Here is a 27,538-nt window from a genome sequence, read left to right on the forward strand (position 1 = left end):
CGCCCGGCCCGCGCTGACGTTGGACAACAAAGATGGCGGCGGGGAGCAGCAACTACTGGGAAGGCGAGTGGGGCGGGGGCGGCGGGCGCGGGGTCCCCCCGGGCACGGCCCGGGCACGGCAGGGCGGGACCGCCGCTGGGGCTCCTCTGCTCTCTCCCGAGGGGCCGCGGGCGCGGGTGGTGCCGGCCCGTCAGCCATGAGGCGCCGGTGCCTGCTGAGCTCCGCGGCGGGGCGGCCCCGCCGGACCCTCCCGGGGCTGCGGGTGAGGGGTTGCGGGTGTCCAGCCGCGCCCTCCTGTGGGCGTGGGGCGCTCCCCCTGCCGTGAGGGTCCCCCCTCCCTGTGGGTTTGTCTTCCTGTGAGAACGGGACCCCCGGAGGCGCGGGGTCCCCGTGCGGGTCCGTGACTGTCCCCTGCCCCGTGCAGATCTCAGGAAGCAGGCGAGGCAGCTGGAGAACGAGCTGGACCTGAAGCTGGTCTCCTTCAGCAAACTCTGCACCAGCTACAGCAGCACCCGAGACGGAAGGCGCGACAGGTATAGGTACTAACCCGTTTCTTTTATGTTTTAAACGCTGCCTGTGGTGCTTGGTGCGGTTTTATCGTTTGCTGAATGCTGGTCCCACCTGTGGCTCTTAACGCTTGGCTTCTTGGGAAGCTCCTTGCAGCTGCTGGTGTTGCTCTTGATGTGATGTTGGTGTGTGAGTCACGGAGGGCTGTGGGTGACAGGTCACTGGGGAAAACTGGATTTAAACTTCATTCTGTGTGGGGTCAGTGAGCTTTTTAATGCTCGTTACATGGGCTTAATTCCCAGTTTTTCTTGTATTAAACTAACAGGAGGTTTTCAGGTACTTGGTATTAGGGGAATTTAGCGTTACAGCTCCCAGGTGGGCTGGTGTGCTATTTGTAATCCCAGTTTTAAGGGAACTGGAGCACTGAGCAGCTGTGCAAGGAACAAGCCCTCTTCAAAACGAGTGGCTCTTTCTTCCTGTCTTTCTCCTGAGGTGAGTAATAATCACAGAACCATAGAATGGTTTGGGTTGGAAGGGACCTTAAAGATCTTCTCGTTCCAATCCCTCGGCCATGGACAGGGACGATGTCAATGAGAATAATGAGAGCTGCACATGTGTTGTTAGATGTGTGTATATATACATGGTGTGTGTGTATATACATGGGTAGTTTCTGTTTGCTTTGGTCACATTTATGTTTGACTGAAGAATTAATGTGCTAAAACTCTTCAAGTCTTATCTTGTGAGCCAGAGGTGAGCTCTTCCCTGCAGTTCCACAGCAGGAATTACCAAACTCTTTGTCCATTTGCAACCTTTTCTTTGCTTGTTAACTGTATCAGTTGTGAGTGTTGCTGCTGTAGGTATGTGTGTTGATACTTTTCTTTTTTATTTAATTTAATGACTGAATTTTGAACCCCTCCCTCAATTTCTAGTTCTGGAAGCCTGAGAGCACCTCAGCAGAACTTGAATCAGAGCTCTAGTTTCACTTTTGTGTCTGCCTCTGTGCTGCTACTTGCCATGTAATCAAATTGTTTTCATTATTTTTGCTGTCCTGTGCCAAACTTACTTCTCTTACTCAAGGCAGATTACCAGAGCCATGAGTAGTCTCTGAGGGCTGTTAGCTGCCACAGTTCTGCAGGCTGGTCTGAGATGTGACTTTTCCTTGTGGTTTCAGTTTATCTTTACTAGCAAATAGGGAAGGTGTGTGAAACTAATTGTGGTAAATGGTGTGGTTTGTGTTGCTCTGTGGGACACTGATTGCTTAATAGGCATGGGGGTTGTCCTAACACAGTGTTACTGAGGTGTAATTATGTTGCTGGAGTAACATGCTAACAGTGCAGTGCTCCCTCCTGCCAGTAAATAAATAAATCAAGCTTAAAAGTTGGGGGGAGGAGGATGCTGGTACCAGACGTGTGTGGTGGCAGGCATTTCTTCCAAGGAGAAGGTTGTATTTCCTGCAGGTGATACTGTGTCATGCATTTAGATAAGAGTTAAAGGCACACAGAGTAAGAAAATGTAATTTTTCAGCGCTTATTTCATCTCTAGCAAACCTGGGTATAGTGGAGCTTTCCAACCCCTGTCATTGGTGCTTCCTCATTTCTGGCATTCATGAAATGATGCAACTTTTCAGTGACTGCTCCTCTTCTTCTCCTTAGCTCTGACACAACTCCTCTACTAAATGGATCAAGCCAGGACAGAATGTTTGAGACCATGGCTGTGGAGATTGAGCAACTTCTGGGAAGGGTAACTCGAGTTACTTTGGGTTTATTTCAGCATTTAGGCAATGTCACAGTCCGGGTTTCTGTGATGGATATTAGGAAATCCGAGTGTGGGTGTTAGACAAGGTGTGCATGTCTAGCTGGCTCCTTTAGCTTGTGCATTGTCATTTTCTTGCAAGAAGAAGCCATTTCACATTTTCTGGGGTGTTTTTCCTTGCTGTAGCTGACTGGGATAAATGACAAGATGGCAGAGTACACCAACAGTGCGGGCGTGCCGTCACTGAACGCGGCGCTGATGCACACGCTGCAGCGCCACAGGGACATCCTGCAGGTAACAAACGGGCCTCCCCCCTGCCTTTATGTTCTTTCTTTGGTTAAAATAATTATTATCTATGCTGATATCACAGCTTGCTGGAGTGTCTCACCAGGAGGTGTGAATGCCACTGATTCCATCTTGCTTTCCTTCTCTCCAGGCACTCGCTGAACTCTGAGTTGTGCTTTTTATGTTTTATTGGTGACTAGAATTTAGCTAAGAAAGAACAGGAAAGGGTGCTGCCTTATGTGGGTGGATTTTAGATAGCAAGAGGGGAAAGGGCTGTAATGAATTACCTTGTCTGTGTGGTTTGTCACGTAACAACATGCAAGGGAGCATCACACTTCAGAAAACACGATTGTAAAACCTTCTAAGCTTCTCAGGGGAGATGAAGGAAATGTGATGGTTAAAGCTACCAGTCAGTGCTATAAATTAACCATGTTTCAGACTGGTGATGTTTACATGTCATAGTACTGTTAAAATGCATATTTTGTTTGGCTGGTCATGTACAGTCTGATTTCTGACTGGTATCTGTGCAATCAATACACAGTGTGAAAAGCAATAGCATTTGTATGAATGGTTACAATGGTTTTGGTGCATGCCAGCTGCCAATTAAATTGAGTTTTGAGAAATACCAGTTGCCTGAAATGGTTTAAAATTTAAAATTGCAACTTAAAAGTCATCTTCGCTGCTCAGAAAAGACTTTATTTTAATCTGGTGTAACAACAGAATAAACTCAAGAACATCTTCACCACACCAAAGAAGTAGGTTTTGTTAGGGCTTCTGATGGGAAATTCCAACACAAACTAATTCATCAGAAAGGTGAGGATATCTGAAACTGGAAGAAAGAAATACAGTGGATTTCCCTCCACAGCTGTAGCTGCAACCATCAAATTTAGCAACTGCCCTAAGAGCAGTGAGTTTTAAGAATATGTTGCATTAACTTCCAGCATTTTTGCTGTTAAATTTGTAAGCTGGTCTTGCACTTTGTATTAGAGAGCAGTTGACAATTTTAAAGGTGGCTGCATCTCCTGTGGGTGTATTACGTTGTTCAGTTAACCTCAGTACCCTAATTTTGGGATACCTGTTTATTATTACAGGATTACACACATGAATTCCACAAAACCAAAGCAAACTTCTTGGCAATACGAGAAAGGGAGAATCTGTTGGGATCAGTACGGAAAGATATCGAGTAAGTTGTGTTTGCCCCAGCAAAGGTGTGGGACTGTCCTCAGAGGGAGAGAATGCTTGGCATAGCTCACGTGTCTGTGCTCTGAATAAAGCAAAAGAAGTTCCTTGGATTCACAATTCTCATTAAGGTTCTGTTCTGTTGGATTTTAGATCATATAAAAGCGGGTCTGGTGTGAACAACAGAAGAACAGAACTGTTCCTGAAGGAGCACGAACACCTTCGGAAGTAGGTGTTGTTTCCTATTTACTTGTGTTGGAGGTGCCTGACTTTTCTGGGAGGTGAAACATTCTGGATTTCATACAGCTGGATAAACATTTATGGCTTGTGCTGAGCACAAACTGTGTGGGGTAGATAATAGTCATGATGGTGTCAATGATTTGGGCTTTAGGATCTTGTCAGTGACAGTTCTGTGTTGTCTTCAGGGGCTTTTGCAAGTCACTTGTGACTCAGACCTCCTCCTCTTCCCAAGGGAGTAGATAGATGCCTTTCACACTGACTGGGATAAAGTTTAAGAAATGAAACAGAAACGCCCATGATTTGGCTGGGTTTCCCTCTCCTTTTTTGTTTTGCCAGTCAGACAAAGAAAAATCTTTTTTCCTTTTGTCTCTACTGAATGTGGACAAAAGGTGATGGAAGAGATTAATTCCACAATTACCTATGCAGTTAAATATTTACAAGTTGACTCTAGTTTACCAGATAACAAGCAAAAATAGAAGGCACCTTGTTCTTATTCCTGTCGCAGAGAGGGCATTAAGTTGTGAGTAGCTGCTTTGTGTGCCCTTGTTCTGCAAAAACAGCGCAGGTGAGAGCAAAGATCTGAAGGGTTTGTGGTTTTTAGAGAGTCAGGAGGCAGCTCTGATCTTCCTGCCTCTCTCTGTGCCTGTAATTGTGCTAAACCTCAGGCTCACACGAGAGGGCAGGCTTGCATTTGAAAAAACAAGCAAATAAAAAATTACCTGTGGCTTTCTTATATTTAAACTTATACCCAGAACTGCACAAAAAGCTTTTACAGGACATTAAAACTTCTTTTTTTTCAGTTGTGGCTTACTACTGCTTCATCCTCAGTTTTCTTTAATATCTTACAACTTAGAAATTAGCTGATTTAAAGCTTTAATTATGACTGCTGTTAAGCATAATCTCAAAATAAAATGGTCAAATGTTTCTGGAATTGTAAAATACCCTTCTAAGAAACTGATATTACCCTGAGTGCATTATTTTGAAACGTTTGCAGAAATTAAGAGTGGAAAACTTACAGCATTTTGTAAACATTGTCTGGCAGATGTCTTCAGAATTTGAGCCCAGCCTTTACTGAGGCATTGATTATTTGGTCTTCTAAATATGCTAAAGTCTGCAGTATGTTTATAGGATTAAAATGCATGAAAAATAAAAGTAAGGCAGTTTTAGAAATAGTTTAAAACCATCTGAGTGATTATTTGAAACTGCTAAGACTTGAAATAAACCCACCACAACACTGAGGAAAACCATAAATAAGTGTGAGTTGGGGATCTTTAGTAAACAGGGCCAAAACCAATCATAGACTGCTCTGCAAGGTGGAGATAACTGTAAGGACTGTGAAGAAATCCAGTGTAAAGGAGAAGACAACATTGGCAAGAAATCAAAGCTTGCAAAACTCTTGAATTGAGGATCAGTAAGCTCAGAAAAAGATACTGGCAAAGGAAATTATTAGAGAGTTTCAACATATTTGTCTTCAGAGAAAGCAGTTAATGAGCTATTCATGCCAAAAAGCCGTAAAAGCTAAGAAAAGGTCCCAAGAAATCACCAGGAGCTGGCAAATTACACCAAACATGCTCCTAGGATAAACTGACAAGCTTTGTGTGAGTCATGATGCTGAATATTTGTTGTGCAATAAATCCTGGTGCCAGACTAATTGACAGAAGTAGATGACGAATATATTTACACAAAGACACGGGAGTAAAAATCCAAATGTTTTCAGTGGAGTGAAGTCTATGAAGAGAGCTTGAAAAACAGGCACAGGAACATAAAGTTTACAGTGTATTATTACATTCTACAAAGCAGTGTAATAACACCACAGGAATTATGTATTCATACCTGATATTGGAGCATTCACTTGGTCTTGACCCTGTTTAATTTCTGATATTAAGTACCCTGACCTATTACATATTTATTGCATGATCTGATAAGAGAATGTGTGAACTGCTGCCCACTGTGGAGTGCCAGGCTCTTCTGTCAGCCTTTTCCTTTATGCACAGCCACGTGAGACAGGATAAACACAACCTGGGGTTTTCTCTGGGCTGTGTTTCCCATGAATGCCCTTCAAAAAACTGCAGGGTCGGATTGTTTGTGGGGTATCTCACTGGGGAGGAAGAGGAGAGACAGGAAGCTCCTCTGCTTTTTTGCCTAAATCTGCCTCTTTCGTTTTTGTGTCACATTGTGAACACCACAGAGAAGATCCTCTTAATGTTATATATGTAGGTAATCCTAAAAGAGGAGAGGAAATGAAAAATCTGTGAGTACAAGATGCTGATGAATAAAAGGTTCCAACACACATTAGGCACGCAGCGAATGACGAAAAGCGCTGTGCAAACCCAGGCTATGCCTGGCTTTCCATTAAGCCATGAGGATCCTGGATCCATTTGGCCTCTCTTTCCCAGGGTGGGGCTGGCTGCTGTGTCAGTGCTGCTGGCAGGAGCAGGGATTTCCACCTTGGGATCCCGATGGAGCCGGGGCAGCCTTCGGGCAAGGGGCACAGGGGGCCCCACGCCGCCACACCCCACACCGGGGAGGGTGAGACAAAACACGTCGTGTTCTTCTACCTTTGAAAGCTTCACTGCTGCTCAGTCCATTTTATAAATCAGCTGATTGTTGGGAAAGGAGATTTGTCTAGAAGTTCTTCTGGCTGTGGATAGAAGTTTCCAAGTCACTCAGTTTCCTGTTTAAGTTCTACCCAGGGAATTCAAAAACAGCTTTACCAACCGCTGGAGAAATAAATTTTTTTAAAGAAAATATTAACCCCTGTTAATTAAAATAAGGTTGGCAGGTTGATCTTGTTGATTACTGATGGCCTGTTAATATTTTTACCTAATACCTCAGATTTTTTGGCATGTCAGATGCAGATAGAAACACCGAATCTAGAGTGGTCATGTTTGCTGTTCATTTTTGAAATCTTGTTTTCTTGGGTCTGTGCCATTCCCTAAAGGTATTTCATCTTCTCTGTGTGCTTTTGGCCAGGGGTCCAGACAAGTCATCCTTTTTCTTCTAATGCTGTTTTCCATCTAAAGAAAACAATTTTGATGAATAGATCTAGCCTAGCATTTTAAAAACTGCTCTGAAAAGTGCTGCCTCAGAGGAAACGATTCTGTCAACTTAGAGTCTGCCCTGAGAAATTCTGCAGTTATTGATGAGTTATAGTCTAAGTCAGCAAAGAAGGAACTAATGTGCTTGATTAAATTTGCAATATTGTGTGTGCATGTGAGTGAAAATTTCCCTTGTGTTGTAGGTGAGTGATACCAGGTGATACTGATGAGTTCGTGTAAAAATTGGTGAAGTCTTCAGAAGTTTAGATTGCAGTGAAAGATGTTATTACTTATGATGAATTCCTTGTAAAACTAGGTGAAAACACACCAATTCTGTCATTGTGATTATTACTTTATTACTCAGTTCCAGCACTCAAAAATTAGTCATTTTTCCCTTTCTAAAAGAAGTGGCTGGTGGTGAAGCAGGTGCCTGTATGGTGCAGATATCATTAGCTGTGTTTTTAATTGTCAGGTGACTGCATGTTTCTGCTGAGTGTTGCTATGCAGCCTGTGAATCTATCCAGTAAAAATTAAAAAAAAAAAGGTCCTCTTAGTTGAAGTCTCGTGTGTGAGTGATGCAGGTAGATGAGATGAACCTGCTGCAGGTGTTCAGACACCCCTGTGTGTCTTAAAGTGTTTCAAACTGGCACAGAGAGGGTCAGGGTGCCAGAGTAGGTGGGTAAGAAACTTTTTTGGAAGGAGGAAAAAGAGGAGAGCAAACAAATCAGAGGGACGTGTGCTGCATGGGAAAGAGAAAAGAGGAATCAGAGAAGTGAGCAAAAGAAATAATGGGAACCTGCACCAGTTGTGTAATGGTGCTAATTAATAATACATACCTGAGATGATGAGGAGAAACTAATGTTTGTGCAGTACTTCACGTATGTGAAGTACTCTGGAGTACTAAATACTTTCATTACTTTCGTTATGGCATTTTGTTATCAGCAGAACTATTTCAGATTTCCTGCTGTTGTTTGGGCAGAAAGGGGCACATTCAGTCGAGAATAATCGCCAGGAAAACTGCTTCCAAACTTTGTTGGTGATATGAGGAAGATCTTAACAGAGGGAGTGACTTACGGACTGGTTTTCCTCTAAATTTTGTCTTTCCTTACAAATTTTCACTTCAGCACTGATTTGCAGAGAGAAATCAGCTCAACAATATGCAGAGACGCCTTGCAGGGTTTTTGATTACAGGTGACTTGATCTTTTGGGAAAAAGCTGCCAGTTTTCTACCTTAATAGAACTTCTTTTTTCTTTTGTTGTTCCTGTTCTCTATTCTGCATGCCCTGATTTCCACTCACTGTGCTGTTGCTGCTCAGGTTCCTGTGGATTTCAGTGGAACTTCAGTGTTGGATTAAGACCAGAGAACTGTTGTTGCCTCCCTTCCCATCACCTCCAGTTGCAGGGGAGGACCCACAGATGCCTGGGCAGCAACTGCTCCAGCTGACACACAATTCACCACTACATCTTCTTCATCTTCTCTTGGAAACAGAGGATGCAGGAAAAAACAGCTAATTCACCAATTCCTTTTTCCATCCCAAGGTGGCTGGGGAAGCAGCAGGGAGGGAGGAATGTGATGAGCCTCTTCCCTGGGTTCCTGCTGGCCTGCCTGCTCTGCAGCTTCAGAACTGCTGAGCTCCACTTTAGTCAGGCCCCGTAAGGGCTTTTTTTTTTTAAATTTTTTTAATTACCAAACTTACCTCTTAATTAAACTTATTTTTTGTTCATGTCAGAGCAGAATGCGGCGTTCTTGTGGTTCCATTCTCTTAATTTGAATGCAGATTTTAACTGAAGCAGCACTTGGGAATGAATAATCTTCTCTGCTCTGTAGCAGTTATGAAAAAAACCCAAACAGCTCTGCCCTGGGAGGACAGAGGAGCCCTCCATGGCCATGGTTTGGAGGGTTTGCACTGGTTCTGGTGCTCTTTGGGTGCAGACCTTCTGTGCAGTGCTGGCGAAGGGCTGCAGCACTTAGCCCATTGAAGTGGAAGTTACAGTGCGAGGAGGGATTGGGGAATCTGGGTCTCTCTGCTGGCCATTAATTGCAAGAGCTCTGGCAACGGTGTGCCACTGTTTTCCCAAACACCACTGGCTTGTTTTCTTTGTTTCTGGAATAAGGGAGTTTGAGAAATGCTGCATTAAAAGTGTGTGCCAGTGCCAGGATGGCTGTGGTAATCACCTTACTGCCTTAACCACTGAGCAACTCAGGCTTCTGGGGCAGGGCTGTGTGCTCTGTCTGAGCAGCAGCACAAAGAAAATGGTTTTCAAAGAAGGGATTTGAGCAAAGGAGGATTTTTGGTGTTGCAAAGGCTCACTTAAGGATGCACAACAGCTTCTCCTGTAATCCTGTTTCAAAATACAATTCTAGTCTGTCTTTCTGCTCTGTCTCCTATTGCTGCAGAATTTTTTTGATTGCATCAGTGATTCTTTCCTTTAGCCTTATCTCTGCCTGGGGTTGCCAAGGCTGCTGGCAGAACCTCTGTCTCCTGAAGACTCGTGGCAGAGGGATGCAAGGCCACTCTGGAAGTGGCTGGATCAGCTTCTCCTGTAACAGTCTCAGACTGAATATGACACTTGGGCACATCATATACTCAACTGCAGCACCAGGCTGAGAATAATTTGCTGTTTTCTTATTTTAATAGTAAATACTGTTCAGAGAGGGAGACCGTTCCTGTCTCCTGGAAAAGGAGAAGCTTCACTGTGTATAATTATATGACTGTATGAGCAAGTTATTGAAGTAGTTTAATGAGAATTTGGGGAGGTTCAAAGCTTCCAGGCAATGAGGGAAGATGCTCTCTTGGGTATTATTATTATTATTATTTATAAATAACTTAATAAAAGATCATGAAAATCAGCCAAGCAATTCAGGATTTAAGAGGTTTTTTCCTCTAAAAATAGCTTGAGTTTCATTAAGGTAAAATCAACTATTTCTTTTAATCTTCCTGTTTAGGACTTAAAAAAACCCTACCCCAAACTACTAAACCAAAGATTCTATGTTTCAATGTTTATTTGCATGCTTTGCTGATAGTTGGATTGCTTTAACACTACTGTAATCAATAATTTGCCTGACACTGATGACTGTTGTGACATTTTTATACCTCAGTATGTCTGAAGTGATGGGGACACCAAATGAAAAAAAAAGCATCAAACCCACCACAGACAGCACAAAACTTAATTTGGGAATTTCCTTTGTAACTTCCAGTACAAAACTGAATTATCTGGGTGACAAAGGATGCAGCCACACATTGAGCATTAAGAGCTTCAAGCTCATTGTTTGCTTTTCACCTTTATAAAAAGTGAAGGTTTATGGATGGAATTCCATGTACCCCAGGGAAAGTGGCTATGGAAACTCTTGTAGGTCTTTATGAATGTCTGCAGAAGCTGAAGAGCAAACCCTCACAGAGTGAAAGATTACCTGAATGTATCATGGGAAAAAAGTCTGCTCTGGTTCTCGATTCTGGGCTTCCCCTTAGAAACAGCACTTTGTTCTTATTGGGGGACGGGAAGGATATAAAGCCACACTTCAAACTTCAGGGCTCTGTGGTTTCTTCTGAAGTTTCTTGCTCCTTTCAGAAATAAACAAGTCGGTGATGCATGTTTTATTTGTTTTTAGCTTTCCTTTCAACACTGTTTCTTAACTAGGACAGCTTCCCCCCTCCAAGGTCTGTATTGAAATTAGGGCTTTCATGAGTGCTGAAATCCATCCTGCATGGGTTGGTTTTGAAAAGCAGGTGCAGCTTTTCAACAGAGTCAACAATTGTGGAGTTTTATAGAATTCCTTTTGTGCAATCTGAGGATCACTTTTATTATTCTAATGCAGTATGTCGTTTTTTTGTCAGTGTGGCTGTGCACTTCATTATTCTTTAGGGCCAGAAGTGCTTGCTCATTATTTGCTATTGGATCCTCCAGTAAAAACAAGCTGTTGAACTCAATTTGATGTGCATGGGTATGTTAAATAGTGATTATTTCCATTTTCTCATATACAGAGTGTATCTCTGGAAAGTTACCACACTACTGCATAAATGTCATTCTTGAGTTTTATTTAATTTCTGCCTCTCCTAATGCATCAGAATTAGGTTCTCCTCATTCTTGGCTGCTGAATGGTTGCTGTGCAGATATCTTCGTGTTCTATCAAATCCACGATCCTAAGCAGAACTAGATCCAAATTCCCCTTAAAGCATCCTTATTTTAGCCTAGTAATAGAGTTCTGTTTAGAACTTTTCAAGGACCTTAGTTCTGTTGTGATTTGAAGGATGCAGAGTGTTTTCCTCTCACTTGAGAGACTTGTTTACATCAAGTATGGTTGCACTTCTGGAAGAATGCATCTTGTTCAGTCTCAGATAAAAAGCCCTAAGAACGCTGGGAAATTGGGTCAGAAGAAGAATGCTGCGATCTTTACCCATTAATGAATTGCATCCTGAATTTGGCTTGTGCATGGTTTAAATGTAGTGTGCACTTTACATTTTGAACCACAAGTGTTTTTTATGTTGCAGAGTTAACTATGGAGCTTTAAGAATAATTTTCTGAAACTTAATTAACAGGCAGGTAGAGAGTTGTAAATCGAGTACCTTGTCCAAATCCTTGATGAAAGCCACAGAGCTTCTCCCAAAAAACCCTCAAAACCACAGCAGGTGAAAATGCAGTTAGGGAGCAGAGCACGTGTCTGTCAGTGTGGGTTTTAGGTTTTCATAATATATTAAAGTGGGGTTGTCATCCTAGGGATACTTCTCACTTCATTTCTGTGTTAGCTCGACTGGAAATTAAAAAGATATTAATTATGAAGTTGTTTATGTTATCAGGCTCTTCTAGAAAACATTCCCCCTTGTGTTCTCCCGGTTACTTAGGAGTGTGTGAGTAGTGAAATAGTTCTTTAGCTTTGCCAAGCTGTAGTCAAAAAACACTGAGCTAGAAAAGTGATACAATCTATTTTGTTACAGCACAGATTACAAACAGCTTGTGTTTGTTGTAAGCTGAGCATCTCACGTCTGTGTGCGCCCAACAAATCAGCCGTGACAGGTTATCCTGGGAGAGCTCGGTTTTAGTCAGGTCAGTGTCAGATATCAGAGCCTTGTGCTGCTTGGTTTTGAGGGTTTTTCCCTTTAGGAAAAGGTCCCACCTAAATTCCACGTTTTAAACCAGCAGGAATAACGCAGGCAGCTGTGCCACTGACTGCTGGCAGTGCGTGCAGATGTAAAATTTGAGGAAATGCCGATAGAGTCCATTAGGAAGTTACTGGAATTGTTCTGACAGTTGTGGTTGCTGATAATGACTTACAGTAAGGCCTGCCCTCCTCAGTTCATTTCACTTCGTTCCTATGGGTGAGATGGAGCAATTATATGGGAGGGTCAATCTCTCCAGGAACTTTCCCAAGCATTAATTGAGGCCTCATTATGTGGTGCCATCCTGGCACTGGGTTTGTGCTCAACCAGCTGCTGCACTTCATGTAGACAGTAGGAGCTGTTCTCATTTTTTAAGTTTTTACCTTCGTTCTTTGGGTAAACTGAATGCTGCAGCTTATTGAGAAGGCTCTTATTCCCTTATAGATTTGCTTTAAAGGAAGAAGTATTGCTGCTGCTCACCCTCTTGGGGCTCTCAGGCACTTTCCCAGTCGTCTGCATGCCAAAGAGCTTTCTTGGCCAGCTCCTCTTCCACTCTGTTGATAATTCCCAGACAACTCTGTGCAGTTCAGTGGAGGTGCAGGCTATACCCTTTGGAAATCCAGGAGAAACAGCTGTTGGTGTTCTCAGACCTGTGAAGGTGGATCCCTGCTCTCAGAGATCTCCCTGCAAAGGGAGAAAATCCCTTGGTACTTGTTTGTCTCCTTTAAACTGAGTTAGAACTACTAATCTTTTTATTGGTTATGTTGCACATGTAGTTGTGTTTACAGGTGTTGGCTGCAAACAAAGTGCTTTTCTTAGTGTATCTAAAATCCAAGTTGCTGGAATTGATGAGCTGTTGAGGTATTTACTTAGTGATGTAGCTAGAGGTCGAATTTATAGCTGAATTTTGTTCCAGGATTGCAGTTGGAGGGAGTAGGTTTCACCAGATTATTTTACTGGAAATCCTTTGGCAGATTCTTCCCTGCAGTGAAAGGGATGCCTTCTGTGTATTTTCTTTTCCTCATGTACGGTTTCTTTCCATCTGGAAAGAAATTCAGCACCAGACAATGTTGGTTTACTCTTGCCTAGAGCAATGGATTTTGTTCCACTGCCTTTCATTCTAGATTTAACAACTTGCTTGCATTGATTAAAAGCAACATGGTATTGCGCTTTTTTCTTCTCCAATTTTGCAACTATTCCTCATTCTTATTGAAAGTGATTTCTGAGCATCAGACTCCCCTATACAGTAATCTGCAGAAATAAGCTTACTTAGGTGTTCAGAGTTTGTAGGTGTGATGATGTTGAGCAAATTTATACATTGATGAATGCTCATGTTTGTGCTGGGTTTTGTGTTTGATTGGTGCCTTCTGCAACAGACAGTGTGACAAAATTGCATTTCCTTAGCATCCAGATTTGTGCTTGAATTAACACTCAAAGAAAACCCACAAAAGAGAGCAGCAGTTTGGGTCAGCATTTGAACCTTTCTTTGCCTTCAGAGTGGTTTCTGTGGGGAAACTGTTCATCCCTGAAAATGCCTATTCTGCCTCATGTCTTTGTTTTTGGCCAGCCAGCTTTTCTCATGCTGGAAGTGGAAGATGTGTGCTTCATAGTCAAATATATTGGTCTTAGTCAATGAATAGACTTCTACACCAGTTTTTGTCTTTTTTAGCCACTTTGGAACTAAATTGAATCAAACTTGGGACAAGCCTTATAAAATCTGGAATATGTTGTTATCACAGGGCAAAAAGAAAAAGTGTTCTGCTTTAAATTCTTCTACTTAAGTTTTTAAAGAGCTTAATGATCTTATGAATTTTTAATATTATAAGGAATGTTGATGGCAAGCAGAAAAAATGAGTTGGAGCTGCATTTTTTTGTGCACAGTGGTTTTTTCATTATTATTCTGTTATTACAATGATGGAAATAACTGAGTGTGTAAGTCAGATTTGCCTCATCATAACCTGTATATTTGTATTAGAGTATATTTTTCAGGATTTGCATTCCTGGAAGCTCCACACTGAGCTTCAATCACCACACTGGTGATCCAAGACTGTGAAAATATGAAAGATTTATTGGAGGCAGTTTGAGAGAGCAGAGGCTTAGTGATTTATCTTGCAGTTAGAGAAAGAACAAAGTAAAAATTATTATTTCTGTAGTTATTCTTTACGAAAGGAAGAAAATATATCAGGTGCTATATTAGTTTATTCTACAGGGCTGTCCCTATTCCTTTTAAATTATTCTAGGTGATAATATTGCCCTTAATTTCATCTGAAGGCTTTAAAGCGTGTTGTGAGATGAGTTGTGTGCAGATGAGTTTTACTGTTCTGGCTTGTTCCTCTGATGAGTGCTTGGTTTGGGTATCAGCAGCAAAATCTGTGGGTATGGGAGAAACCCAGTCCTCGGCCAAGTATTCATCTATATTAATGAATTTTGTTTAAATACAGACACAGAGATTTACCTTAAAAACAACATAAAACGCTTTCTTTTAGTTGTGAAAGCCTTATGTGATGGGCAGGACTCTTTTCTATCTTAGAGGCATATTTCACTTAATTTCTCCTTCAGATTAATTTACCTGTCTGCATATTTAAAAGACAAGCTGTGGCATCTTCTGCAGACAGCAGTTGCACGGGGGCCTGGTTATTTCATATGCATGGCTGCTGCTGCTGTTGGGTTTGTGCCATTCCTTGCAGGAGGTGGTTGCCTCAGCATCTTCCAGCCTTTCTTTCCTGTAGTATTTTTAAATGGTTTTGTCTGTCTGGACAGGTGAAAATGCAGAGCTTATTGAAACAGATGGCAAGTCAGATTAATAATGCCCAGAACCATCTTTTGCTTGGATATTCATGAGGAAATGTCCACTGGATCTGTTGTCTGTGCTTGGACAGCAGAAGAACAAAGTCAATAGATTTTGATTTAAGAGCCTCTTTTTGTAGTGTTCTGAATGTGTAAGTTAAGCACAATTGCCTCGTTCAATGTTACTTTTTTATTCTGGCAAACGATTGAAACGAACATTATTTTTAATTGTGAGAACAGCTTCTATTTGTGGAGAACAGGTTATTAATAGTCAGAGATCTGCAAACTTCCCTTGCGTCTCTGGGCCCTGTTGTACTTTGTGTTCTTGATCTTCCTTAAATCTGACTTATTTTTATGATTATGAGCTGTAAAATGAATGAAACAGATGCTTCTGTTTGGGTGTCACTGTGAGTGAACTTTACAATCTGTATTTGCCAAGCAATCCAAATCTGCACATCAGAATCGCTGAAATGTTCCTGCTCACACCGACTGCCTTGATCAGAATGTCAGGGAATGAAAGTCATGGGCCTTTCCTGTGGAGTTTGTTCACCTTGCAAGGAGAGATGAGTTTGCAAATCCTCTCAAGAGCTGGTTCTTCTTGGGGTGGGAAGAACACACTGGAAGTTGTGTTAATAAATCTGTGCTTCCTTTAGTCTGCCCTTACCTACACATCTTCATTCTGAAGAAAATTCCCCTGCATCTCGTCCTTTTAAATATTTGGGGTGACTCCACATAAGTTGAGAAACATCGATGCCTTGTGTTGGTATTTGCAGCTCATGCCTGTGTGTGTTGGTGCTCAGAACTGGTTATTACTGGTTTATATATTTTTATTACCTTCTGTCATCATTGTACAGGTGGCCACATCTCCAGAGTTTATTTTTGTGTGTGTATAAACATACATACACATATAAAAATAATGCAGTGTAATGTAATCTGAAGATTTTAAATAACTTTTCGTGTTTATGACTAAGTAATAAAACTGCCCAACTACAGCTTTCTCTAACATAAAAAGCAGTGAGTATCTCTGCTGCAAACTGGCAAGCCTAATTTTGGTGCTCTAAAAGCCTTGGAGGACATCCTAGTTCATTTGAGGTCTGTAAAAGTGTTCAGCTTCTCTGTCATCTTCAGTTCATCAACATAAAAATTCTATAATTTCATCAGTTAAATGGACAAAGAGCTGGTAATGATTTTTTTAAGGTAGGTTTTTCAATAGGGCTGTTCCAGTAATGCTTCCTTCCACAGAATTTTTTGAAGTGTAACCTGTTTCCAGCAGGGTTTTTAATACTTTTTCATTGATACAAATTTTAAAAAAAAATTGAACCTTTTCTAAAATGATTCATTCTTGTGCACTGCTCTTGCTTTTCAGGCTGTTTTCTAATGGTTTTGCAGTTTATTCTTATTATGCCCTGCCCACATAACACACTTGTCTGTTAGAGACTATCTATGAAAGGCACATTCTCAGCTGGATTGTGTATCTTGGAGACTCAGTGATTACAGAAATCTTCAATGCATTGCTTTTCTGTTCTGCCTGCCTTGGGGACATTGGGAGATGCTGTGAGACTGCTCACATCATTCAGTGTACACAGCTACGGTGTTTTCCTCTTCTGTGCCAGTGTAATAAACACCACACAGTGAATAAAACTGGTTCTATTTGCTTAAACCAAGGTGCTCACAACTGATGTGAATCTTGAAGAGTGTATCTCCGTTTGCTGCCCCACTTGAGTCCCTGGCAGCTTAAAATTGAGCATAATATTTTTAGTGCTCTGTTCTGTGTCTATATTTCAAGCCAGGAAATAGCAACCTTCGTGTTTTCACTCCTCTTCACAGGCAAATAAAGTCATTCTGTTTGCCTCTCCCCCTCCCCGAGCAGGTTACGCACGCGTGCGCTCGCTGCCCAGCGCGCTCCTTCGCCGCACCTCCCGCTGGAGGTGTGGGGGGATCTCCAGAATTCCTGTGGGAAGAAGAAAAGTTCCAAATCAGGCAGCTCTGGCTGAGTCAGAGGCAGAGCTGTGCTGCGCCGGGGGCTGGTGGTACCTTCCCTTCCCAAGTGGCAAAACACTTGGAATGAGGAGGGCGGAAGATGGAGATGGCCGTGCCCTTTCGGTGGAAGCAATAAATTCGGATTTAATACTGGAAGCAGTAGCCAGTACAACATAAAACTACTCTTCTGTCAGGTTGATTTCCTCCTCAGACTGCAAACTCCATTTTTTTGCAGTTATTCTCCAAGAATATGTATGAATCTGTGGGGGTGAACAGAGCAGTTGTAGGGATGCAGCCGCACTATGGGAAGTGGGAATGCTGAAGTGACCTGTTCCATGTCAGGGTTACGTTGGAGATATTGATTGCTGTAACAAGAGATGTTTTCCTGGCATTTCACAGCTGGCTGCAAAGCAGTGATTAAAACCCTGTGTGAAAGTTGAGTACAGAAAAGGAGAAGTAGCTGCAGTATTGTGAGGATCTTGTTACTCCCCTTAATGGTGCGTGTCCGGTTTTTAAATGAAATGTCCTCTCTGGTGCTGTGCTTTAGGCTGCCCTTTTCCCAGGGATGCTGCACAGAAACTGGATCGATGTGTGGCAGGGAGGGCAGGGGGCACATGTCAGCCAGGGCTTTCTCTGACACGTGGTGTGTGTTGTGTTCTCCTAAGTTCAGTTCTCATCCAGCTAGTGTTGCCACAGAAGGAATTTGCCAGCATAAACCATGGTTTGGGGAGCTAACCCTGAGCATGGTTCTGAGGTGGACCCACGTCTCAGCTTTTTAATCATTAATGACTTTTTTGAAGGGGTGGGCAGGATTAAAAAGCAGTAAAATTAGGTACTCCTTTCTCCAATACTCCTTTCCAAACAGTCCTCCATAAATCACAGTGCCAATTCCCCTTTTCTGTCTTCTCAGTGCTTTATGTGTTCTCCTGAGCAGCTGCTACACTTAGGAAATGCTGCTCCAGAGGATACTCCAATGCATCTTCTCCAAAGTCTATATAAACCAAACCTATGTAGTAGCAAGATGTGACAACATCCAGAAATAAACCATTCTAAGGGCAAATTTATTAATATGATGATGGGGATCATTGATTAGTGATCTAAAGTAGTACTTAGTGCTTGTTACTGTTTTTAACTTGTTTTTTTTTCTTTTGGCTTTCAGCTCAGATCGACTGATAGAAGAAACAATAAGGTAGGGATGAATGTAAAAATTTTCATTATTTTCCACACAATCAGCCTTTCCATTAAATTGTGTCTAAATATATCAGTCACTATATTTATACAATAACTGTATTGTTTCCAGCTCCTTGGCAGTAGTACTGTGAATTGCTGGTGGGTTTGATTTGGTTTTTTTCTGTTCAATATTGACATAAAATGTTGTTTAAATATTATATTCACCCTAGCTTAAAAAATTTGGATTTCTCTTCAAAGATGAATCACCTTTGGAGCAGAGTGAATCTCAGGCTGAGCTGTTGAGGGCTATTCCACTAGTCAAGATGTTTCTTCTCACAGTGACACTCATCTAAAACCTGATTTTCTATAATCTTTCAATGTATTCAGAATATTCAGCACCCAGTGTGCAGCTGATATAGCTAAGGGCTTTTACCACAACTGCTTGAGAGGTTATTGCTGTTGTATATTTATTTATCTTTTGGGGTTTTTATATTGTTTGAATACTTGAGTGGTACCTTCTCTTACTAATTTAGGCATTTTAGAACCGCAGCATCATAAATTACTTTTATTATCTGTGCCCTTCCCAAGCCAACCTTTTGCAAACCAGTAACTCAAATTATAATAATGCCTGATTTAATGGTTTTAAATTTTAGATTATTGCTTTAAAACAAAACTAAACTAAAACAAAAAGGAAGAAAGAAAGCAAGATATGCTTTCAGACAGTGCATGAAAGGTAATTAGAGTTGCAGCAAGGCTGTGTCCATTAGTGCTGGCTGGCTTAAGTACACACAAGTGGGCTCAGGATAATTAACATGGAGCAACAATGTGTTAAACCACATCAATGTGCAGTGATGAACCAGAAGTGGTCAGTGCAATAATACCTGAAAATGTGGCTACAGTTTCACCACAGCAGAAATATTTGTCAGACTTAGCCCAGGGGTTCTAGTCCTTTCCTCACTGAAAACCTCTCCTTTATTGCCTACATGCTTGTAGCCCTATTTTTCCATCTCAGAAATGCTCAGTGTTTGGTAAATTTCTTCTTGGCTGCCATTCCAAGTAAGGAGAGCATTAAACAGCATATGGTGATTTATTACTCTTAATATCCTGCAAAATTACTTGTAATTACTTGTAATTATGTCATTGGCCTGCCTTCTTGATTCTGTGTCATCAGAGGAGCTCAGAGCTCAAACCTTGCACCATTTGTTATCTGTAGTAAATTCTTGCTTGAGTTGTTGCCAAAAATGTTCTACTGGTTTTTGGTACAAAAAGGGCTGGTTTAGTAACTACATGGAGTATGAAATATAATTCCATCTTTATCTGAGTCAAATTCTGCCTCAGTTGAAACCAGGATGAATTTTTTCTTGAACTCTTTTTTCTTGTGGTCCCCGCTAATGGTGAGTGTTTGGGTGTGACATTAATTGATGGTAAATCCTGCTGCCTTCAAAATGAATTTACCAGATGGAAGTGTACCCAGCTGATCAATTGCTTTATCTATTGTAACCCAAATGAAAGAGGGAATTGTGCAGGAGAAGCTGTTTGAGGACAGATTCCTTGAGATGTAATTAGCTTATTCTGGCTACTGCTCTGTCTTCCAGGTTTACATCTGCTGCAGTTCATTACTCATTTTTTAATTAAGCAAGTCAGGAAATCACGTTTTATTTCCTTCACACTTCACACTTTTATTTCCTTAGGGGTTGTTACTTTGTAGTGATTCTAAACACTGGAAAGCATATTTTTGTGCATGCAGAGGCTTTTGTTAACGAGCTACAACCACTAATTGTGAGCCCCTTGCTCTGATTTTCTGTCAGGAAGAGAACTGAGGAGTCTGACTCTTCCTCTGCATGGTCCTCCACGGAGCAAACATCCGTGCCAGGGAATAAATGGGCACCTAAGCTGAAATGATTAAGTAACTAAAGCAGTGAGCAGGGCTGTCACTCCAGATGTGTCGTTATTACTAAACTTTTAATCAATTTTTAAATGAATTACGTGCCATGGGCTCTTACTGCAGCATATTTCTCTCCAGAAGCGAGTGGGATGTGATACTTTGTACTGCAGTTCTTTTGGAACAGCGTTCACTTCTCTTGGCCAGATTTAAATATAAGCAGAGATTTTGCTTAATATGTTTGGAGTTCTCAGGTTTTCATTTTCAAACATTATCACTTCTCCAAAATAGCAAACCATTTATTTCTTGTTTTCCAACAACGTGTGTTTTTATGTTGGCTCAGTTGGAATATTTTTTATAGTTTTGCCTGTACTGTGTGACAAGTTTCTTAGGATTTTATTGTAGCTCTGTTTCTGAGGCCTGATCTGTCAGTGTTTGTGTATTGACAGATTGGACTGAAGCCAGACCAAAGCCATAGATTTAATTTTTAAAAAATCATCTCCTTATGTATTCGGGCTATTTCTTTAGGTAGCAATTAGGATTTAATAAAAGGGAAAAACTCAGCTGCATTAAATGTTGACTTTTCAGAATGGAAAGGCATGAGCTACGTTTTGAGAGTTCTCTCATTTCACAACACCCTGCCAGAGTGTCCAGGCAAAATCACTTGCAGTTCTGGGGAAATGTTTCTTCTGTTTTCATCCAAGGCTTCATCAAAAGAAACAATACTCTTTAAAGTAATTTGCAGGGTTCTGTGTGTAGGTATACATTGGTACACGCACATATGTGTATATTTAGAGATACAAATATAGAAGTGTATCTCCAAACAAAGAATGAGTGATGTAATCAGAATTTTTACCAATTTAAACCTAGAGCTTTCATTTCTATGCACAGTCACAGAGTCCATTCCCTTAATCATAGACCTTGTCATGAATTTCAATGAGCAAGTATGATTCATGGCATGCAAAATGAAGCAGAAGTTCCACTAATACGTGAATTATTTGATTTTTAATAAAACAATTTCTTTCTTTAGAGTTTTGTTTTAGTTCTCCAGCAGTGTAGATTTGACTGATGTGTCTCAATGGGTGAAGCCAGGAGCTGATTTTTTGGTACATTTCCCTCGGTGACATTGGATGGATGTGGCTGCAGTGCGGGGTGAAATAGCAACAGCTTAAACATTCATTTCAGTCAAAACTCTTTGCTTCCAAGTCAGGCAGCATTCAAAAGTGTATCTCTGCTGTTAGACTTGTCCAACTGGGATAATGCCTGGAAGTATTTATTACCCTGGGGTTTTTATGCCAGTGAAAACAGCAAACTAAGTACAAATAGCAGTTAGGTTTGCTTTGGAGGGAAATTTGGCCGCTCCCATACCCACGGCACTGCTGAACAATCAAGGGCAAACTTGGAATGTGGGAGAAATTTTGAGGGAAATACGGCTCCAAGCACAGGAGTTTGAGATACTCCTGCTGATCTGGGGAAGAGATAGGTGGGTGTTTTATGGCTGTGACCTTGGACTTAGCTAGGAGAGATCTCTCCAGTAGTGCAGCAATGCTGAGCGTTGTACTTGAGCAGGGCTTTAATATTAAATACAGAGAGCAGGCCAGATACCATCTGGTTTTAGAAACTTGGTTTACACCCAGCTCTGGTAGTTCCAGCCAGTGCAGCACTGAGCATAGTTCCTGCTGGTTTCCAAGTGAAATGTTAAATCGGGGTCATCTCGATTCCAGTAAGAAACGTTTCATCTTTTTATCGTAAACGTCACGCACGAGTTCCAGGACATCAGAACCAGGTCGTGGTGATGTGGGGAGGTTGTGGTGGGGAGTGACTAAATGGGGCCAATATTGTGAATGGGAAGAATGTGATTAATTTTTTAAAATATGCATTTGTCAGTGAGGCAATGGCAACAGCAAGTCAATGAACATATGTCAGGGATGGGAATGAAACCAAAACCATCTGATGAAGGATATGAGGAAGCTGCAGTGCTCAAGATACAAGATCAAGTGCTGGACTGGTCCCCAGGAACTCTGTTTTCTTCTGCTTCTTAAATTTAATAATCTCCTTTACAGATCAAGGTTTGAATAATCAAATTATACATGAACAACATTGCTTTTTGCTTGAATTTTGATTTTTTAATAGTAGCTGGAATCCAGTTAAACTCTTGTTCATGAATATCACAATTACATTTCATTACTAGACCGTATCATATTAAAAATGGTAATTAACCCAGTTTTTTTCCTTCAGAGTTCTCCAGTAAAACCCAGCCCTTCAAGCTAAATTCTTGAAAATACTGGATAAAAGAAATGAAGGTGGTTTCAATCTCTTAACCCTTTACATCCTGCCTTTTTATATGAAATGGGCAGTTTCACTCCCCAGATGTTAAAGCAGGAACCTTGTGTTCTGTGAATAATTATTTCTAGAGGCATTTTGGAGGTGGCTCAGGAGCACTTTATATATTGGCACTCATCTTGTGTTTTCACTTCTGTAAATGAATGGATGTTTTAATGAGTCATTGGATGCATCTTATAGAAGTATGGGGCTTAATTCAGGAGTGCTTTGAGAGACACTCTATTAAAACCTCATCTGGACATAAGTCAGTGTGGGGGAGGGAGATTGGAATCTGCAGGTTACTGAACCTTTCTGTGTCCAGATAGAAAATATTTTTTTTTTCTAACTTGATTCTTAGTAATTCAAAATTCCCTGAGTTCTCTTCTTAACAGCAAACTTGTAGTGGTTTTGTGAGTTTGTTGCCTTTTACTTTAGAGGACTAAAATACCTGTATTGAAAAATTGTATGTTTGTATCACTTAAAAGCAGCATTTCACATTATCCTATCTCTGAAATGACAGCTTTAGTTTCCTTTTCTTGTATTTATCTGTTGTATGGTTCCACTTAACTTTTACTCCTCCAGAACATTTCCCCTCCATATTTAAGGCTCACAAACTTGTCCAAGAACTTGTTTTAATCATTGTTATTCCTGTAGATGAAGTCAACAGCAGCAGAGGTGACTTTTCTGAGTTATTATGCAGCCTTGTTGTATTTATGTCCTGCTTTATGTGTTTTTGAAACACATGCCAGCAAGGAGAGGAGCATTTGCCATACTTTTCTTTCTCAGGCACTGTGTCTTCAGAGCCCAAACTTGTCAACTGAGCAATTCTTTGTAATCTCCATTTAATATCTTGTTTTCAAGAGCAGAGTTGCTTTTTTCCTGACCTCCAAAACATACTGAATTTGAAGTGGGAAATTCTGTTTTATGTTCGCCTGTATTGTATTCTTTATATTTGTATAAAAAAATACAGCTTGGACATGCATTAGTCCAAAGAAACAAAGAAAATGAAAACTTATATACCACGGGGGATATTCTTAATTAGGACCAGGTCTCAGAAACTGATTTTATCTGTGCTGTGATGGAAGCATCATTTGGGATGAAACAAACTTCTAAATTTAAAGCTTAAGCCACAAGAGCATAATTCTTATGTTGCTTATAGGGTGATACCAGTTTTCATTGGGGCTGGAGGAGCAAAGTCAAACCCTGCCTGTTTCAAGAAATCTCAGCGTTTCCCACTGTTAACAGCTTACATAAAACTGAAATCGTTTAACTGCGAAGGATAGAGATTAATGGAAAAATTGTGGTTTCATTCATGTTGCTTCACCCCATTCATTGTCCTCTGAAGAAGCGTTGCCTGCTTGTTCTCCTCTTGTGTGAGCTGTGGATTATTCTTAGCACCAACAACTTGATCCTCTTTCTTTCCCCAGCATTGCCATGGCAACGAAAGAAAATATGACTTCGCAGAGAGGGATGTTGAAGTCAATACATAGCAAGATGAATACCTTGGCAAGTATCCTTTTTCCTAAAAATTGGTGCTGCTGGTGCAGAAGAAGAGTTATGGTACAATTTTTCACTCTCTCATTTGGGAGATCAGCAGTGTCAGTGGCTGTAGAACCTGTCCTGTCATCAGTGACAAACAGGCCAGGTTTTTATCAGTCTCACCTGGTAACCTGACTGAAGCATCTTAATGGGAAATATGGGGAATAAGCTGGTTTTGGTCAAATTTGGGCACTGCATAAAAATGAACGGAATTTAATTTTCAGGTAGAGATCTGAATTTTATGGCCTTCCCTGCTGTATGTGTTTGTAGAGTATAATTTCATTTCAGGTCCTGCTTTTTGCTCTCAAAAAAGCTGAAGCTTGGTGTTCATCAGTGCTTGCTGTGGTTTGCAGCTAAGAGTAGTCAGGGCCTGAGTGTCCTCTTGTTTGTCCTCTTGTAGATGTTAATTAAGATTTTGGCTAGTTGGTTGCCGTGCATTTTCTGTCTCAGGGCTAAAGATTGTGCCACGTTGTCAAGTCAGGCAGGTTTGTGGTTTTCCCACTTATTCCTTCCCTTCTGTCAATGGACAACGTCAGCACTGTTTGATCAGACACGTGACATCTGGAAAGATGCATCTTGGTAACCCAGAAATTTCATTACAGTTCTTACCAATTGGCAAGAACAACCAAAAAAATTCAATAAGCTTTGGCCTTGAAAAGATTCCTGATTCCAAAGACATGAAGCTCTGAAGCTGATGGTCTTGTTGGCAGTTGTATTTTGTACATTAAAAGATAGATTTACACCGTCATGATTTTACAGAGCTTGCACAGCGTGTGGGTCATGCAACCTGCAGGATTTTCTCACTCAAATGCCTTTGGTTGGCATTTTCCTTCACCAGGAACAGGATCCCACTGAAGAAATTCCACAGATGTTTTATATAACCGCCCCATTTTTATTTTTTTTTCATTCTCATTTAAACACAATTAGTAAAAGTAACTAAGCCTCACATACTGGAGATTAAAATGCTGGTAATTGGGGTGATCAGGTGGTGAATTCTGTGTAAATGTGAGCTCTGGGCTGTTCCCTTTTCTCTGCTGGTCTGTAAGCAGTGAAGTGCAGTTGTAATCCTGCTCCCTATCCATCAGGTTTTACTGCTCCTGCCTTCCCCAGCTTGGGAGTAGTTGCAGTGTTGGCATTTCCCCATCCAGGCTTTGGGGCTGCTTAGTGAATTCCTGTTTGCTGCTATGACCTTGACTCAGACCCCTCCAAGACCGTTTTCCAGCAGTGAACAGCCTGATCCAAAGGATCAACCTCCGGAAACGACGGGATTCCCTCATTCTGGGCGGCGTGATTGGCGTCTGCACCATCCTACTGCTGCTGTACGCTTTCCATTGATGGATGTTTCCCCCCCTGGACTCTGCTAAAACTCATCACCACCTTCCCTCCTCCCAGCCAAGGAAAAGTGAGTGGGGGAAGCGTCAGACTTCCACAGCCTGCTCGTGGCTGGGGCTGTCAGCATGATGTCTGGAGCTTCTGATGGTAGACTGTGGCACTGGGCTTGGGCTGAAGCTGCAGTGTTTCTCCTCCCCTGCCGTTCACCTTCCTTTGGGTTAAATTTGGTGGGATTTGTTTGTCTTTAATTCCCTTTCTCACTGCAAGGTAAGTGCCCATGGGATGTTTAACCAGAACTGGGGGAACAGTTCCAGTGCTCAGCAGTGCTGGGGAATGGGAAAGGATTAAGTTTGGCTTGGGTGGAAGCTCAGTAGGAAGGCTTTTCCCTCTAATCCCAGCCCAGTACTGAGTTTCACCCTGAGAGATGAATATTGCAGCTTTAAGCTTTCAGGTTGCTTTACTACTAAATACATGTTCTGTAATTCTTTTTAACTCCTGGTTGAGATTCTAGTTATTTCTGCATAATTTGTGCTGTGAAAACCGTGCTTCACACAAAGTCCTCGAAGTTAACAGAAAAAAAAAAGGGGGGGGTTTTCTGTTCACTTTTTGCACAGAATATGACTAAAGTACCCTCTGAGGGAGATCATAAGATTTCTTGTGGCTTTAAAGGGACTGACAAAAGTCCCTCTGTGTAAAAAGGGAGCACGGTGTCCCAGCAGCTGTTTACTCAAGTGTTCAGTCGTCTGAAAAGTGACCAAACATGAGTTCACCTAAAGGAATCTTTTGGGTGCAAATACTTTGATTTTGGCTGGCATCATAAAGATCTTTATAAAGACACGATAAGCAGTTTACAGAGTCTATACTGTAGTTTAGGTAAAGTTATTCTGATAGTGCAGTAAGAAGGATATGATCTAAACTGTCCATTAGAAATGAAAATGATGATGGTTATAGCTGAGGCAAAGGTGTCTGTGAGCAAAGGTTTTGGACATAACTCCTCCTAGCAAAGAGCTGAATGTATGAATAGTGAAACAAGTATTATTTACCATTATCTGGGGGGAAAAAACACCTTTTTTTGGTCCAGACAAGCAAAAAGAACAGTTATGTTTGTCTCTAAATAAAGCTGACATCTGCAGTGGCTTTGATACTGCAGCTTCCCAGATGACGGATTTTCTGCTCTTTCCACAGCACTTTTCCATCTGTCATATCATAACCCAATAAATTCAAGCCTTGGCACTGAAATACCTTTCTAAGAACTTGATTAACTCTTTTCACAATCCACTTACAGTGCTCCTAACAGATTCCATGTATTCCATCACCCACAAAGGTCACACAGTCCCCAGGTTCTCCTCTGGAACAGAGTCCAGCGGGACGGGCACAAGTTTTTACTTCATTTTATAGTGTCTGTGAGTTGGAGGGAGTAGAGACTTGTGCCTGTGTAGTGTGCAAACCCACACTGTTACACCCAAATGTCTGGATTTAAAGGCTTCTTTGCAGACTTAATAACCCTGTGTTAAAAAGTCGACAAAGGCTTCTAATCAGCCATCCTGCCATTGGGATTTGGAAGCATTTGGAATTAATACATGTAAAACTGTGGGGCTTGTATTTTAAATAAAAGGTGATTATTTGGTTGATTTGGGAATGTTCCCATTTGGAGATGAAGTGTTTATTAAGGGGGCTTATGAAAAAGCTTGATGGATAAAGGAGGGTTATTAATGGATCTGTGTGTTGGGAGATCAAACTTCTTCTCCCTGTTGCCTTTTCTTTGATTCCTCCTCCACCCTAAGGGACCCTGATCAGCACTTGTGCATCTGTTTAGGATTTGTAGGATTTGGTTGCTCTATAGTTGGCAATATAAGATCTACAGTACCATAAATAAATTCATTTATTTAATCTTATAACAAGTTTTTTTATTGGACTTAACTGATTATTTGGTGCATATATTTAATCTTATTGTGAAAAAGCTGCTATGGAAAAAATGTAGATTATAATAAATATGTAAACATAATTGATTTTTCATGTTATGAAAATGTTATGGAGGAACTGATCTATTTTAGTATAAAATAATGGAAATATGCTGAATTATCTCTGATAAAGCTTTACTGGAAATGGTTTCAGTGTTGGCAGCCCCTCCATGGTTTTTGTTTGTGCTGGTTTTGAGTCAGTTTTGTGTTGAAAAATACAGTTAATAATCCTTGTAGTTTTCCCTTCATCATCATTTGGCAGGGTGAGTGTTGTGCTGTGCTCCCTGGAGGGGTGTGTTTGCATCTGGCCCAGGGAAAGGCTTCCAAAATCAGGAGAATTGGCCTCATAACTCATCTCCAACAACCTGGAGCTGTGGTCAGAACAATGGACTGGAAAATGAACACAATGGATTGTAGTATTCCGCCTCAAATCCCAAAATACAGGTTTGTGTGTCTCCTGTTGCTAAA

At 41.2% G+C, this 27,538-nt stretch overlaps 1 protein-coding gene across 2 annotated transcripts; it reads left to right on the forward strand.

Moving 5' to 3' along the window:
• Positions 1–27,538, forward strand: GOSR1 (golgi SNAP receptor complex member 1). 2 transcript variants are annotated; one of them, XM_039562927.1, is made up of 9 exons: positions 1–63; positions 425–539; positions 2,160–2,247; positions 2,446–2,553; positions 3,636–3,727; positions 3,877–3,951; positions 18,024–18,053; positions 23,666–23,748; positions 24,988–27,538. In XM_039562927.1, the coding sequence occupies exons 1-9, from the start codon at positions 33–35 to the stop codon at positions 25,110–25,112; spliced, it is 747 nt and encodes a 248-aa protein (XP_039418861.1). In that variant the 5' UTR covers positions 1–32; the 3' UTR covers positions 25,113–27,538. The 2 variants fall into 2 exon arrangements, with proteins under 2 accessions (XP_039418861.1, XP_039418862.1); XM_039562928.1 differs by having other exon boundaries at positions 425–533.

This window comes from Corvus cornix, chromosome 19 (genome assembly GCF_000738735.6).
Source record: "Corvus cornix cornix isolate S_Up_H32 chromosome 19, ASM73873v5, whole genome shotgun sequence".
Lineage (NCBI taxonomy): Eukaryota > Metazoa > Chordata > Aves > Passeriformes > Corvidae > Corvus > Corvus cornix.

What these genes read in the sequence shown, in the direction of transcription:
- GOSR1 (XM_039562927.1), top strand. Translation starts at nt 33, where the DNA reads ATGGCGGCGGGGAGCAGCAACTACTGGGAAG. An exon ending in TTGAGCAACTTCTGGGAAGG is followed by an intron (nt 2,248 to 2,445) that starts GTAACTCGAGTT and finishes TCCTTGCTGTAG; the next exon opens with CTGACTGGGATAAATGACAA. An exon ending in CAAGATGAATACCTTGGCAA is followed by an intron (nt 23,749 to 24,987) that starts GTATCCTTTTTC and finishes GACCCCTCCAAG; the next exon opens with ACCGTTTTCCAGCAGTGAAC.